We start from the raw sequence: 15,877 nt of genomic DNA on the forward strand, positions 1-15,877 counted from the left end.
ATCGTATCATCATAGATACGAGCTAAATGAATGGCCTCGTCCAAAGTTTTACATTTGTTATTTTTAACCTGTAATCGGTACGAGTCTGGTAAACCAGCTACGAAAAACCCCAACAGAGTAGTGGGATCCATCTTTGTAGCTTTCATCTGCAAGTCACGAAACTTCTGGAGGTAGACCTCATAAGTGAGGTGCTGCGAGGTCATGGTCAAAGCTGAAAACCGGGCAACAACATCATAATCATCCTCTTTCTTGAGGAATTCTTTCTTGAAAAAGTCTTCGAATTGTGCCCAAGTTGTTGGCTTAGGGTTCAGTTCCTTCCACCCACAGTTGCATAGAAACGCGTTTCATACAGGTTCGAAACGTACGAAACGTTTCGAAACGTTTCGTCCTGTATGAAACCCGTTTTTTTCATCATCCTTTTTTTTTTTTTTGGTACAATGTAGAGACGGATTGCATTGAGAATTCTCTCCCAGGATTGCAGTTCAGGGCCTTGTGAGAGAAACTGGAGTACATGGGCTCTTTTTCACACGAAAAAGAGAAATAGACTCTCCTCAGCACAATTGGAGAGGCTTGTCTTTTGTCATTGCAATCTCTGATTGCTAGAACAAAAGGGTCATCCCATTGAGCCTCGCCAAGTGAATCCAGATAAGATTGATATCATGAAGTGCAAGGAGATTCCCGACATTCCTCAGGAGGAGAGAGACATCTATTCTATGCTCTATGAGGAGATCATGGCTCCGGCTCGCACTACACGATCTTCTGGAGAGGCTAGTACTAGTGGTGCACCTGCACCTCTAGAGGATGAGGCATTTGAGGACTCGGCTACCGGCAGTGACCTTGAGAGTGAGGCTGCAAAGGCAGAAGATGCAGATGAGGATGAGCATGAGGATGCAGATGAGGATGCAGATAGTAGCTAGCAGCTGCTGCCAGTATCATTTTAGTTTGAACTTTGGACATGCTATTTATTTTGATCTTGGATTTTGAGTCATGACTCATCACCCACGTGGTGATCCTTTTGATTTCTGTTTAGTCATCAGTGATCACCCACGTGATTTGTGATATCATCATATCTTACATGTATTTTGTTTTTATTGAAATGAATTCAATGTGGTCTCTTATAAGTTATGTCAACAGTTTTTTCTTTTCTATATTTCAAGTAAAAAATATACATGTTTTTTCTATTTTGTATGAAACCTTTTTGTACCCGTTTCTTACCTTTTATGAAACGTTTCAAAACGTATGAAACCCGTTTCATACCTGCCGTTTCTGAAACGCCTGGCAACTATGCTTCCACCAAAGCAAAGCTTTGCCGGACAGGAAACCTGCTGCTAACTGTATCTTCTTTCCATCATCATATGGATGAAACTGAAAGTGAACTTGCCACTTACGTAGCCAAGTGTCCACGATCTCCTTGGTGCGCTGCTTTTGCTCGCCCCCAAACGGTTCCGGAGTAATATTGGGGCCTAAAGCTGAAGCCAAGGTATCCATACCCGAAAAAGTAGAGAGGGTAGTGGTCAATAGAGCGATGGAGTTCTGCAAAGCTTGCATCTGGGCTGCGATTTGTGCCTGACGTTCCGTCGAAGAAGCTTCGAGAGCTACTATGAACTCTTGGAAATCTGATTTTGACACAAAATCGTCAAAAAGATCGGCATCGGTAGCTTTCGTAGCCGGCAAGCCTTCGCGTTCCACAAGGGGCTCCAACTCTGATTCTTGGGTCGGCATCGTGAAGAGGGTACGTGGAGAGAAAATTCGATCTTTGCACAACAAAAGTGCACGGGAACTTGAGAGCTTGAGAGCTTGAAAACTTGAGAGATGTGTGGCAAGAAGCCCACTTGAGGGGGTTTATAAAGGTTTCCCAAAAGCCAAAAATCTTCAAAAGCTAAGCTTAGCTTTTGCTTTAGCTTTTGTGTTTTTCTTTTCTGGAATATATATATATATATATATATATATATATATATATATATATATATATATATATATATATGGATATATATATTCTATTGTCTTTTAAAAAAAAAATAAACATCTTGAAACCTTTGAAACCTTTGAGAGGGGGGTTCTTTTAAAACGTTTTTTTTTTTTAAATAAACTCCAAAAAACTGAAAGCTAAAAAAAAACGAAAGCTTTCCTTAGTGTTTTTTTTTCTCCCCCTGAATTCGCCCGTCGGCTGGTTGCAGGCGTCTCACGTGCCGTGGTCGCCGTCTTTGCTGCTGCCGGCTTGCTTTCTTGCGCCAATCTGCGCCTGCGCCTGAATGGGCCGGGCATCGAGGCAAGAGCGCCGGCCTGGCCTGGCGTGAGCGCTGGCCGGCCTGGCCTGAGCCGCCTGCGCTAGGCTGCGTAGGCATGGCTGGGGCGTCTGCGTAGGCCTGGGCAGGCCTGGGCGCTGCCCGCTTGGCCTAGGCGCCGCCTGGGCTGGCTGCGCTAGCCTGGCCACAAGGCCACGTGGCCTGGGCACTCGGCCTAGGCGCCTTCACATGCTTGGCCGGCTGAAAGTCTAGCCGCCTGCAACACGTCAACAAGACTCCCACCTGCCAACCCACTCGTCAGCGATTAAGTGATCCAGCACTTCTCTTGCTCTCTCTCTCTCGTTCAATCAACGAAAAGCAAACTTGCTTTTTCGTTTTTCTGTTTCTCTCCCTGCAGTTTATGCGACTGCACACACAAACATGCTTCTTCTTTCAAAAGCAATCAACCCTTCTACACTACCATCTCCCATCAACATGGGGTTCTTTGATGAAGAAAAAACACATACCAAATCTGAAAACTGCAGTATGCACAGAAAAAACAGCAAGTTTTTTAACACATACCGTTCTTCGACCTCTTCTTCTCTACCTACCGACTTGCTCGTTCACGAGGTATGCTCTGATACCACTGTCAAATCCCCACGGATCCCCTCGTGATCGATCTTGGTTCGAAACTCGAATCTTGCAAACAAACGAACAAACAAACAAGCAAGGGGGTGCAGGTCTGACTCACCTCCCAACCATGACAGCCGTGGGCAAGCCCACAGTCTTGGCTGTCCCCACCGAGCCACGAGCTGAGCTAACTAGGATGACGTACCGACCAATCTCCTCCTCGCGACGTCCCATACCACCACGAACCTGCCCTCGCGGGCCTCGAGACTGCTGCCGGCCTCGGCTGCATAAAGCAGGTGCACGTCTGCACTAGATCCAGGCTCCAAGACCATAGAGCTCTCACAAACTCGCGAGACTCTCTATAATACAATAACTAACCTTGGCCACCCTTTTATAGGCTCTTGGCCGGTCATCGGGCGTCCACACTTGGCTGCCCGCCCGTCCATACTTGGGTGCCCGCCCGTTAGTATTTCCCTAACTCAGCTCGTCAATCAGCCTGCCTAGTTCCAAGCTTCCCCAAGCCTCGAAACTAGTCTTGCATGCGTATAGCACACGATAGATACACACTGTGCACATGACACCTAATCCGTTAACCCGGTGGCCATATGTTGGGAGCCCGACCTCGTGTATCATGGGGCGCGTTGAGCATAGAACCTGCCAGGTCCCTTGGAGATTGGCTTGCACACAGGCAACTGCCCCGGAGGTTTAGGAGAGAGGCCTCACAGGGATCCGGGGTAGAGATAGGCTCAACCTCGACATCGACACTGTTATTCCTCAGGAGTGGTTGACACCTATCCCAGACCCATGAGTGGCACATAGACCCCCTCTGGCATCTATGGATTTGGGAGAGCCGACCTCTAACACACCTCCAGTGGGACCCAGGAGAGTGGACTTGGTGTGATCCTGTTGATCGCGAGGAGACTCTAGATGCCTCCTTTTGTGCATACACAACGTGCGGCTAGGCCCTAGGATTCTAATGCCAGAGATTGATGGCACCCCTCCTGCAACCGTACATTGGCAGTCACAGGGACGTTTTCTCTTGAATTTTTGGAAGAGGCTCTGGGACAATTTTCGGCCTCGAAAGATCACCCTCTCTTTGACTAATGGCACACAAGAGCTTGGCAGTAGGGACATGGTTGGCCATTGGCGGTCGACCAACAGCTTGCCCAAGGTGAAGCCACCCTCAGGAGTCTCAGCAAAACACTGTCTTTAGGATTGCCTGAAGGGTTAGCAGGTTTGGCAGCAGACTCTTCGCATCTTCACGATGGACAGGACCTCGACCCGTATCATTACATGGGACATTGTCACTTGGGCCACAAAGGTTGAGGTTGTCAGGGCTCATGAGGAGGATGGTGGGGGGCTAGCCCTTCATGTCTCTCACCTCCGCATTTCGACAATACCAATCACAACCCCATCTACTGACCAATGGAGATCGGGCTCATGTCAAAGATGGGAGTTTTGCAGTAGCATCGCAGCCTGGCACATATAGAGACCTGGATGCAGCAAAGCCACCGAGGGTACCCACACTCTGCCTACGAAGTCTATCAGGAGCATTTGGCACGACATCATCCATACCCTCCACGGTCGGTGGGGGAAGTTGCAGGGAGGTTCTGACCGCATGCGGAAGTGGTGGGAAGCTTTCTTGACGCTCTGGCGGCCTAGCCCTTTTCTCACCGCTAGAGATGGTGATTTCAATTCTATTAGTTTCTTTTTATGCTTAATGGCTAAAGTTTTTTCCTAGTAATCTCATTCCGACCAGAGTGATTTGAAGTTTCTTCAACTCCAAAGAATAGATTCAATCCCCTTAATAGACTTGGTCTCAGTATCCCGACTATATTGAATTTGGAATAGAAACGATATACTTGCTGAGTTCGCAGAGCAAGAGATTTTTCTTCCAAATCCAAATGAATTCTCTTCGAACGGGTTTCCAAAAAGGAGGGCCTTTTTTAATAGTTTCAAAGGGTACATCTATTTGAAATCCCCAAGTTGTTAAATAAGTAAATTGGGACCTTTTTCGTTCTAACCTACTGCCATTTTTTCATCCTTGATCCCTGGTAGATTTGATCTTTATAACTTTTTCCCAGATGGTTGATTGTTTCTTCCTCCCACAAGTATGCCAAGGCTTCAATTCTAAAAAGACTCTCCCGAAAGGGGAAAAGGACAAATCTCCGGTTGTATCAAGCCATCTATGCACATTTGACTGAACATTCCTATACTCATCGACTCGAAAGGTAATATATTCGTTCAACAAACGCTCTATGTTATCTTTCCATTTCAATAATCTTTCTTCAGTTGAAATTCTTGTTACACCGTTGGATTCCCCGCACCCCGCCAAGCCAATATCATACCAAAGATTGATTGGACGTGTGTTTTGGAGTAGGTGGTAGCTACACGATCCTTTGCTCCTCCCCCCCACTATTGGAATAACCGAAAAAGGCAGGAAGGAAGAGGATAGGATCTCATATTGTTGTATCATGATACCACAAAAATGGTTTTTCCTACTACAATGATCCAATGAATGGGTCTTACGAACAAACCGCGTCCCATCATTCCAATACGAGACTTTGTTGGAGCGATTGATGTTGACGCTTCTAATGATGACCCTCCATAGATTCGACATTATAAGCTACAGCTAGAGTAGCAAAAGTTAAAGCTTGTAAGGCGCTTGTAAAAGCATCATAGTTACAAGAACGATTGAAGGTACCGAAGAAGCGGGAACAGCTACTACCAACTCGTCAGCCAAGATGTTTCCAAACAGTCGAAAACTAAGTGGTAAGCATTTAGTAGAATCTTCTAGAATATCAGTTTGGAGTGATGGAGTTGCATGCACAACCTTCAATAGTCCCGTACTCCAACACAAGCAAAGACGAAACATGGACCCTGTCAAGTGGCTCAGAGGCTCATGAACATGGCTCATAGGCCAAAAGCATAGCTCAAAGGTTCATAAAGCGTGGCTCAATGCCAAGCACTCAGAGATCAAGGGGACAAAAGAGTGCTTACGTCTGCATACCGAAACAAACCCTCCCTTGCCTAAAGCAAGGGTAAAAAGGGAATAATGGAGAGGAGCCTTTTATAGAAAACATTACAAAATCCAAAAAGACCCAAAAATATACAACTCAAATTTTGGGAGACTTACCCAGGGCAGAGAACCCAAGACTACAAAATAAAAAGGACTAGAAGCTCGGGAAGAAGAAGTCTTTCCTCAATGCCAATGAAGATCCTTTTGCGTCGTCGTTTCCAAGATTCCGACGCTTGATGGTCAAGTGTGGGATGCGTACTTGCAAGGAGTATAAACTTCATGATGGTGCTTGTAGTACTTCGATTCCTTTTTGGCATGAAAGCCACGGCAGAGTACCCGAGGGAAAGGTTGAACTCCTCCATGATACTTTATCTCAAAATATCAATGATATGAGCACCAAGTACCTTACTGACATATGATGATGTTGCAGAGGAGTACCACGGGGCCAAAGTTGGGCCAGAGATGCTGAAGAGCAACCCAATGTGATGAAGGCGGGTTGGAGCAGATCACAAGCAAGAAGTCAATGGCAAGGCGGAGGACCATAGTAGGACGAGGAGGACGTTGCCAAGCAAAAACACAGGAGGGTAAAAAGGGCCTCCAAAGCCTCTGGCCTAGATTGGTCGTGCAGAAGCTAGTAGGCAGGGAGAGATGGCGCACTGAAGGAGAAGGCACCAGTGAGGTGTTGCTGGCCAAGATGGTGTCAAGGAAGATCACATGTATGGTTGTTTATGGCACAGGACAGCCCATGATGAAGAGGTGGCAAGGAGAAGCGCTCAGCTGTGTATGGAAAGCATTGAAGACGTCTGTTTTCCTTCCCTGTGGCACCATGAATGGCTTCTTTTAAGTTCAACCTATTGTGGACAATGTGACCTTATATGTGCTTGTGTTAAGGGTTGTATATGCTACTGGATAGTTGGCTGGAGTCGCCAAATAGAGATCCCAATTTAAGGGTTCTTCGAGCTCGATACTCCCAATCTGTCAGAGAACCAAAAAAGACTCTTGCCCTTTCCCTCCTTTGCTTGACTCTTTTTCAGTCTCAATGCTGAGTAGTTGCTTGCCCCTCTCCGACCCTTCCCACCAACGGAAGCAAACAACTAGTTCCACTTCTTGGATCTGGTTATATGGTCGATCTGTGACCCCCGAAATCTGCAAACCATACCGACTAGCAGCCAAAATTTCATTGAATATGTTCTCGAATCTATTAGGTATTCAACTAGGACCCAGATTGGGGAAGAAGAGTATTGTCCATGGGTTCCATTTATTGGAACTATGTTTCTATCCATTTTTGTTTCCAATTGGTCAGGTGCTTTGTTTCCTCGGCGAATCATTCGGTTACCCCACGGGGAGTTGGCTGCGACTACGAATGACATCAATACTACTGTTGCATTAGCTTCGCTCACATCTGTAGCATATTTCTGTGCCGGTTCACACAAGAGGTCTTAGTCATTTCGATAAGTATATCCAAGTGTCCTTAGTGGTGTGAACACCTCTTATTTAGGGTCAAAAGATAAGGCCTTGGTGCCTATAAAAGCATTGTATATGGTGGAAGTATTATCATAATACAATCATTCTTGTGTGTTCTCTCCCTCTCCACCATGGACAGCCCTCTCTGCTACACATCGGGACAGCAACCCTCTCTGCTACACATCGGGACAGCACCCCCCTCTGCTACACATCAGGACGGCACCCCCCTCTGCTACATCGAGACGGCAGCCCTCTCTGCTTCAGGGACGCAGCACCCGTGTCACCAGAGCTTGCACCACTCGGGACGGTAACCCTCTCTGCTTCAGGTACGCATCACCCATGTCATCAAAGATTGCACCACAATCATCGTCATCAACGTTACCTTTTTTCGCTGCCACTATCACCTTGGAGTGCTTTGCCACACATCCACACGAGCCTTCGTCATCGACCGTGCTTCAGTTCCGACGTCCTTCTCTGGTTCTGTACACATCTGCACTCACCTTTTTGTATATATACACTCAGATATTTCATGCTGTGTGGTTTTACTCTGATCTCTCGTATATCTGGTCCTTCCGTCCTTTTGCCCTTACATGGTATCAGAGCTATCGTGAGCAAAGGGATTGAAGACCTCGAGAGCACACAACATGGATCGTCTACCCGCACTCCTGGAGGACCAATTCTTCTCACCAGAAGATGCTTCTCCAAACTCTGATCTGGACCACATAGGGATTGGGATTTCTTACTTAGTAGAGGATCCTGTTCAAGATCATACTTTGGGAGACGATCAACCCATGCACATCACCTCATCCACACCACCTTTGCCATCACGATCGCCCTCTCCGACTTTATCAGATCTTGTTTCCAGAGGGCTCTCATCTGCGTTTTCCTCTGCTAGTCCAGGCCGCCTACTTCAGGGCTCACATCAGCCAACATCAGGCTGTTTTCTGGCGCTTACATCAGGGCTTCTTCTGCTCACATCTGCGTTTCACCTCAGCATATGTCAGAGAGCATATATCAGCATTTATACATCAGCTTACATCAGCGTTTTGCTTCAGCAGACATCTGCGTTTTGCTGCAGCTCACATCAGTGCTTCACATCCACATTTGCACTTACATCAAGCTTACGTCAAGGTTTATATCAGCGTTTATCTCAACCTTCTTCAACGCATATATCAAGGCTCACATCCAGCATATCTTGTGTGTTTTGGCACAACCCTTGGGACAGCAGCCCTCTCTACTACATCGGGACAGCAACCCTCTCTACTACACATCGGGACGACAGCCCTCTCTACTACACATCGGGACGACAGCCCTCTCTGCTTCAGGTACGCAGCACCCGTGTCATCAGAGACTGCATCACCATCATCGTCATCGACGTTACCTTTTTCCGCTGCCACTATCACCTCGGAGTGCTTTGCCACACATCGACGCGAGCCTTGGTCATTGACCGTGTTTCAGCTCCGACGTCCTTCTCTGCTTCAGCACTGGTCTTCTTTTTGCTCAGAGTCACCTCTCATATGAGGGCTCTTGTACACATCTGCACTTACCTTTTTATATATATTCACTCACATATTTCATGCTGTGTGTTTTAACTCTGATCTCTCGTATATTTGATCCTTCCGTCCTTTTGCCCTCACACTCCACACACACACACACACATAAGAGCATATATTCACACCAAGCCCTTCGTACTGAGTTTATGTCAAACCTCCGGAGATACAAGGCAGACTCAGCCATAATGAAGCCTAGCACTAAGGGAAGTAGCAAATAGAAAGAATTAGTACAGCAAATAAGTAGTTGCAAATGCACCGCTAAAAATAGAAAGAATTAGCGCAATATCAACTGGCCGCAACTCAGACAAAAACTTCACAATGTGAAATCTACGTGTCCGCTAATTACGAATGAAAACATGCACAAAGTCCCCTTTAGCTCAAAGGGGTCAACTAAACTGCCACATCGCATCAAAAAAGTGCAGACATAGGAAAATATCTGCTGAATGAGACACAAGCTTCCTTATCTTTTTTGAACAATCTAGCTAAAGACAGACATCAAGCACTTGTCTACATTTAATACTTAAATTTGGATACTATCATCAATGCCATATAGCAAGGACAACTACGAGAGGACTTTATGCAATTTTGCAAGCCAACAACAGACAAGAAGACTGAATGCTTTCAAGGCTCTCTGAGGATAGTCTCCTTCAAAAATAAATCACACCAATTGCTCAGACGAACAAGCACATCTCAAATCAGACCCCACCTTCGGTTTTGAATAATAAAGTAAAGCACTTCCATTGACCTTATCTCATACATCCTTAGACCCCCCAAAAAAAAAAAAAAAAATCTTAACAAGCCCTAAGCCCTAGCTCGCAGATGTCAAAGCAGGGCACAACTAACCTGTCCAGTCCAATACCCAGGAGATGGAGACGAATTGCGGTAACTTGAAGATGCTAGTCCACCAACACTATGAACTCCTGATGCAGAGAAGTCAATCCTTCCAGGAGACACATGATCACGTCTCCTCTGGGGCATTGAGCTGCCTAAGGATGTAGGCACGCCACCTCCGTCAGAGTTCAAAAGTGATTTTTCGTAGTATAGATTAGATCTTAGCCTTTTGGTCACTTGTACTAGAGCTTCTCGAGCATTTCTAATATCACCTACAATCTTCATAATAAAAGCAAGGCTTCAAAAAGTTATTCACGTGCTTTCAGCTCCCTGTGCAAGCCCAAAAAACAGGTGAATACTAATAAGCCTTGGAATGAGTTAGGGAAAACCTGCACAAGCTCATCAGTAGATAATGCACACTTTGGTAGATCATCCTTGCCCAAAATCCGAATGTTTGCACGCGTCAATCTTCTCATTTCTGCTATGATACTTCCGCCTTTGCCAAGAAGACAACCAACCTGATTTGAAGGCACTAAAAGCCTTGATGTAATCACTGCATCCTCATCTGGGCCAAGATCAGCAATCTTACTTTGCACATGCAATAGAGCTTCTTGAGCAGGGGATATGTTGTCATCTGGGTGCTGTAAGGTCAAACTACAACTTGAGTAGAGCCAAGACTTGGCAGAACACAAAACAAGTAGTACCAAAAAGCTCATCGTGATTATAAGGAAGAAGCTGGGATAGCAATGCAAACATACCTCGATGGAAGAGATGACAACAATGCGCTCATCTGACCCAACAACAGGCTCGCTGACTCTAATCCTAACACCAATCTCCTCCTGCAAACTCCGAATAATACTGCCTCCCCTGCCAATGATACCTCCAATCTTCTCATTAGGACATAAGATACGGAACACAAGCTCATCATTCACGGCTGGATCTTGCCATCCTGCATCTGTAACTGCATTTCCAGAACCATGAAAATGACCTGCAGTGCCACTTGCACCTGTTCCATAATCAGGATACGACGATGGAAGACTCTTATGGTGCTGCCCACCATCATAGCTCCCACGCAAGCCTAGGGAATGCTGATATGGAACATTCACATCTTCTGGGGGAAAAACATCACGGGCTGGGGAACGTGTTGCACCGGACCCCCGTTCACGGGGCGGGTTCTCAAAAAGTTGGGTGGATACAAGCTGCAGGGCTTTCTTGACTGCGTTTACATCCCCGACTATCTTTTAATGGATCAAAACAAGACAAACAAATGAATAATAAGATGCAATAGATGCAAATTCACCAGACTAGAATATCTTCAGCATATCTATCATGTAACATACACCTCCGCCCTCTCAAGTCTGGTTGTTTTTTTTTTTGTGTGTGTGTGTGTGTGTGTGTGTGTGTGTGTGTGTGTGTGTGTGTGTGAGAGAGAGAGAGAGAGAGACTGTACCTAGTTTCTACTAAAGATAAGACTTGTTTTTAGCGCTATTTGAGCAACAGGTCTGCTTGCTCTAATCAAGTATAGTGCTCAGAATTTGAATATGAAAATAGTGCAATAATATATAAAAGACCTTCACTAACAATGGAACGTACATTAGAGCATGCAACTACACAGTAAACAAAAACTGCAAATGCCGAACTATACAAGTTAAGTTTACCGAACGAGTATGGTTCCCGTAAATAAGCTTAAACTCTACACTTAATACAATTAACAAGCTATAATAGCCAAAATCTGTTGAGCAAACAGATATTACCTGTACAATCTCATCCGACGGCATAGAACAAAAGGGAGCCTGATCTCTGGGCAGAATGCGAATTTGTGTCTTGCTTTCTTCACGCATCTGCTCTATGATTTTCCCTCCCTTCCCAAGCAAGCAGCCCACTTGACTGTTAGGCACCAATAAGCGCGTCGTGATGAGCCGTGAAGGGTCTTCTTCCAAAATGTCCGCTCCATTCAAAGTACCACCTTCCACAATTCTTGCATGGACTTTAACAAGTGCGTCTTGAGCAGGTGAGATTGCAATTTTGTCCCTGTTATCCCTATCCCAGTTACGTTGCCTTCCCCTATCCATGTCTCTGAGCCTTTCCCTGTCTCTTTCAGAAGAAGATATGAATATGACCCTCTCCTCAGCACCTTCAACAGAGTCTGCAATCATGATCTTCGCACATGTCTCGTGTCTCAGATTCTTCACAATACTGCCACCTTTGCCTATCACACTTCCTACCTTTGGTTCTGGACACAGGAGGCGGAAAACTGTGTCGCCAGGAGCAGGCTTAGGCAGAGGTGGCAGCGGGCCAATTAGGGGGTCTTCAGAAATGTATTTTTTATGTCTGCCGTTAGTTTCCAGGTATTCACGGTCATGATAAGAGGAGCTTCGTTTCCCTCTAGATCTGAGATACGAATCGTCCATGTCCACTTGACACTGCCACAAACAACACACTATGGCACGTCAGAGAAAAATGCAAGCCAATCTGTCTACCAACAACAAACCTACCACCCCTTGATTTGTGACGGAAAGAGATGTTGACAAGTTGAGGATTGAAATCATAGCAACATTGAGAGTGGAGATTGAAAAGGCTCCAAGCAACTTTGTACAAGCTGTTAAACTATGTTAAGGGAAAACTTGAAAAACAATCACAGAATGAGAGCCTCTGCAAATACTTGCTTTATAAGCAGTGATGTGAAGAAAAGCATCGTACAGTAGGCAATGCATGGACTCAGACTAGAAATCTATCTAATCAACAAGTAGCAAGAGCCATGTTGGGTAACTTACGATACAAAGAGCTAAACAAGATCATACAGAAATGACCCCTTCTCTACTACCTTCTGTTGCTTATTACTGAGCTTTGCTGCCCTTATTCTCATCATCAACATCGCTTAACAGAACACTTACTGAAATTAGGGTTTCCGCACGCGCTCTCTCCTCTTGTTTTTCAGAACATTAGGGTTTATAGAAGACGACAGAGCCTCGCGAGACCCGGCAAAGCAAAACATAAATACATAAAAAAGAGCAAAAAAACGAAAGAGATACCTGCAGTGAGCTATGACGATGGCGAGAAAACCTAATCCTTCAACTATCCAGAAGGTTTCTTATTTCTTCTATCTCTCCTGCTGTTGTCTTGTTCTGCAGGAACTTGCTTTTTGCTGCTCTCCGCACAATCCTACTTCTACTCACTGCTACACCACCTACTCGCGCTATCCTGGCACATCAATTTTAGCAATATAGTTCAAATGGAGACCACCGCCGTCAGATCTTCCCATCTGACGGTTCACCTTTTCTCCTGAATCCTTCGAGTAAAATTTGACACACAAAGGGAGTAGGGACCACATTTAACTCCAGTCATGCCCGTCTGCCTTTATAAGGGTGTTTACAAACTAAGCGAATTCTTTTCTCCCTTTCTTGAGAGGGCACGGGAGATGGACAGAGAGATGGACAGAGAGATGGACAGATGAGACTCCCCATGCATGAGAATGGTGGGCAGGGAAGATCTCCTCCTTTTCACGGGATTCTCCCCCCTTTTCTAGATGTGTGTATAGACCATAACACAACTAGATGTGTTACATTCCCGTAACGCCGCTACGGGCATTACCACAAGAGGGCCTCTGGCTCACCACCCAGCCATAGAGGAAGAATGAGGATTGCCCCTCATCCCCCAAGCTATATAGTGTGTGGCCTGCCGTCCACACTAGCCTGGCCGCCCATGACTCCGCATGGGCGTCCTCTCACAGGCGTTACAGCCTACGTGACATTACCCCCCCTTAAGAAGAGTTTTCGTCCTCGAAAACAAACTGGGGAAACCTTTTGGAAATTGCACTACGGCGTTCCTGGGTAGCTACCTCCTCATCCCTATCTGTCCATTTAACAAGTACCATCTGGTACACTTTATGTCGGGTTTGTCTGTCACGATACTCTAGAATCTTTTCAGGTTCATGTGGTATCTTTGGTGGCTCTATCAAGTCCACCAAAATCTCTGGAGAAACTGCGTTCTCTAACCCGTGTACTGATTTCTTCAGTTTACTGACATGGAAGACAGGATGGACTTGAGAACTCTCCGGTAACTCAAGTTTATATGCTACGTCCCCAATCTTCTTAAGGATTTTAAAAGGACCACAATATCTCGGAGAAAGTTTATCACACTTTCCCGTTTTCATGGTTTCTGACTGCGCAGGAACCTTGAGGAATACAAAGTCACCTTCTGCAAAGGTCACCTTTCTTCGTCCTTTATCCGCATAAGTTTTAGCGCGATCCTGAGCGCTACGAATACTCTTACGTGCGGCTCTGAGCATATCATTCATATCTTCAAGAAAATCCTTGACAGATTGAATCTTCTCCTTTTCTAGGCCTACAACCATCGGAGATCTCGGCTGGAATCCATACATTAACATGAATGGTGTAAATCCAGTCGTCTCGCTGAAAGCTTGGAGTTGTTATAAGCAAACTCCAATATGGGCAAATATTCTTCCCAATTTGATTGCTTCTTACTTACATAAGAACGCAACATATCCTCGAGTATTTGGTTAACTTTTTCAGTTTGACCATCAGACTCCGGATGATCTACCATACTCATACTCAGAGTAGTATCCAATTTTTTGAAGACTTCCCTCCAAAAATGACTGTTGAACTTTCTATCTCTATCCGACACTATATCTGCGCGGGCAGGCCATATAGCTTGTAGAGATGTTCAATAAAGAGTTTTGCTAACTCTGGCGTTTTTTCAGTTTTCTTCGTGGCAATAAACTTTGCCATTTTAGTCCTGTCCACTACCACCCACACCGAGTCATTCCCTCGACTCGTCTTGGGTAAACCGGTAATGAAATCCATGGAAATGCTTCCCATTTCCCTTGAGGAATCTCCAGTGGACGGAGTAGTCCTCCAACCTTAAGACGTTCATGTTTATTGACCTGGCACTTACTGCATTTCAGCACATAAGTTTGGACGTTCTTAAACAAACTAGGCCAATAAAAGTGTCTTTTTACTAGTGTATAGGTCTTCTGAATCCCAGGATGACCCGCACTTGGACTATCATAACTATACTTCGAAGGCTCGGCTAGCCTCTCCGGACTAACTCTCGCCTCACTACCCGCCGCACCTACGGCTAGTCTCTCCGGACTAGCATTACGTGCCGGTGAGGAAGGTGGGCGAGGCTGTGACAAAGTGCGTACGCGTACAGCGCGCCTCGCTACCCGCCGCACCTACGGCTAGTCTCTTCGGACTAGCATTACGTGCCGGCGAGGAAGGTGGACGAGGCTGTGACAAAGTGCGTACGCGTACAGCGCGCCAGACCTCTGTAAAGACAGGATCATGCTCACACAAGCCATGATCATGTTCACATAAGCCATGATTTGGTATTTCAACCAAAACCTTAAGGCAAATTTCATGCCTTGATTTTGCATCATGTCATTAGCACAGAAGCTAATGTACTGGAGAGCACTCTAGTAGCGCAAGTTCTTAGACCATGCTACTAGATATTTGTAGACTACGCTACCATGTTGCATCACCAACTTGTTAAAACTTCTCCTTGGAAAGCTCTACGGCCATAGGAGAAATAAACTAGAGTCAATCTAATCATGCATCACAAGGATTAGTTCCAAAGTTGAGAGATACTTCCTCTCAGAGTAACATCTTTGCACAAGCATAAGCTCTAGAATCTTGTTGAGTTTCTAACTACCATCAATCTACGGATAGTTAAACTCCACTCCAACTCAGAGTAAATGTAACTTTTGAAGATTTCCCTTCAAATATAACAATCAAACTTCCTATCTCTTATGCCATACTATATATGCGGGGACCATATAGTATGTGGAGATGTTTGATAAAGATTTTGCACCACTACGGGTGTCTGGAGTTACATCTAATCACTTACAACTCTTTGTTGCTATTACCAGACACATCCTTTCAAATATTGTCTGGACTCACACAACTATTCCAGTTTATGTGATATTTGAGGATATCCCTCAAGAAAGGTTTTTGTCCTCAAAAACTCTACTCTCAAGCGGACTACGCGCTAGTGTCATAGGTCCAAGAATAAATCTAGACCGTGTTTAATATCATATGTTATATTCTTGAGTCCTTCCAAGAAACTTTTAAACATCTTACAACGAAGATGTGGTATAGTGTCTACGCACATATGGTGGTACTATTGATAAATTGCTT

The 15,877-nt window shown here is 45.3% G+C and overlaps 1 protein-coding gene across 1 annotated transcript in view; it reads right to left on the reverse strand.

Annotated features, from left to right (window-relative positions):
* Positions 1–12,918, reverse strand: part of LOC147640281 (RNA-binding KH domain-containing protein RCF3-like) — a 72,739-nt gene extending 59,821 nt beyond the window's left edge. Inside the window, exons 1-5 of the mRNA XM_086778853.1 lie at positions 12,755–12,918; positions 11,477–12,145; positions 10,481–10,960; positions 10,112–10,363; positions 9,735–10,001 (exon numbers count right to left, since the gene is read on the reverse strand). Of these exons, the coding sequence (XP_086634979.1) occupies positions 9,735–10,001; positions 10,112–10,363; positions 10,481–10,960; positions 11,477–12,133 (1,656 nt within the window). The 5' untranslated portion in view covers positions 12,134–12,145; positions 12,755–12,918. The remainder of the gene's footprint in view (positions 1–9,734; positions 10,002–10,111; positions 10,364–10,480; positions 10,961–11,476; positions 12,146–12,754) is intronic.
* Between the last annotated feature and the right edge of the window lie 2,959 nt (positions 12,919–15,877).

This window comes from Cibotium barometz, chromosome 3 (genome assembly GCF_041138505.1).
Source record: "Cibotium barometz isolate CiBa-2024 chromosome 3, ASM4113850v1, whole genome shotgun sequence".
Taxonomy (NCBI): domain Eukaryota; kingdom Viridiplantae; phylum Streptophyta; class Polypodiopsida; order Cyatheales; family Cibotiaceae; genus Cibotium; species Cibotium barometz.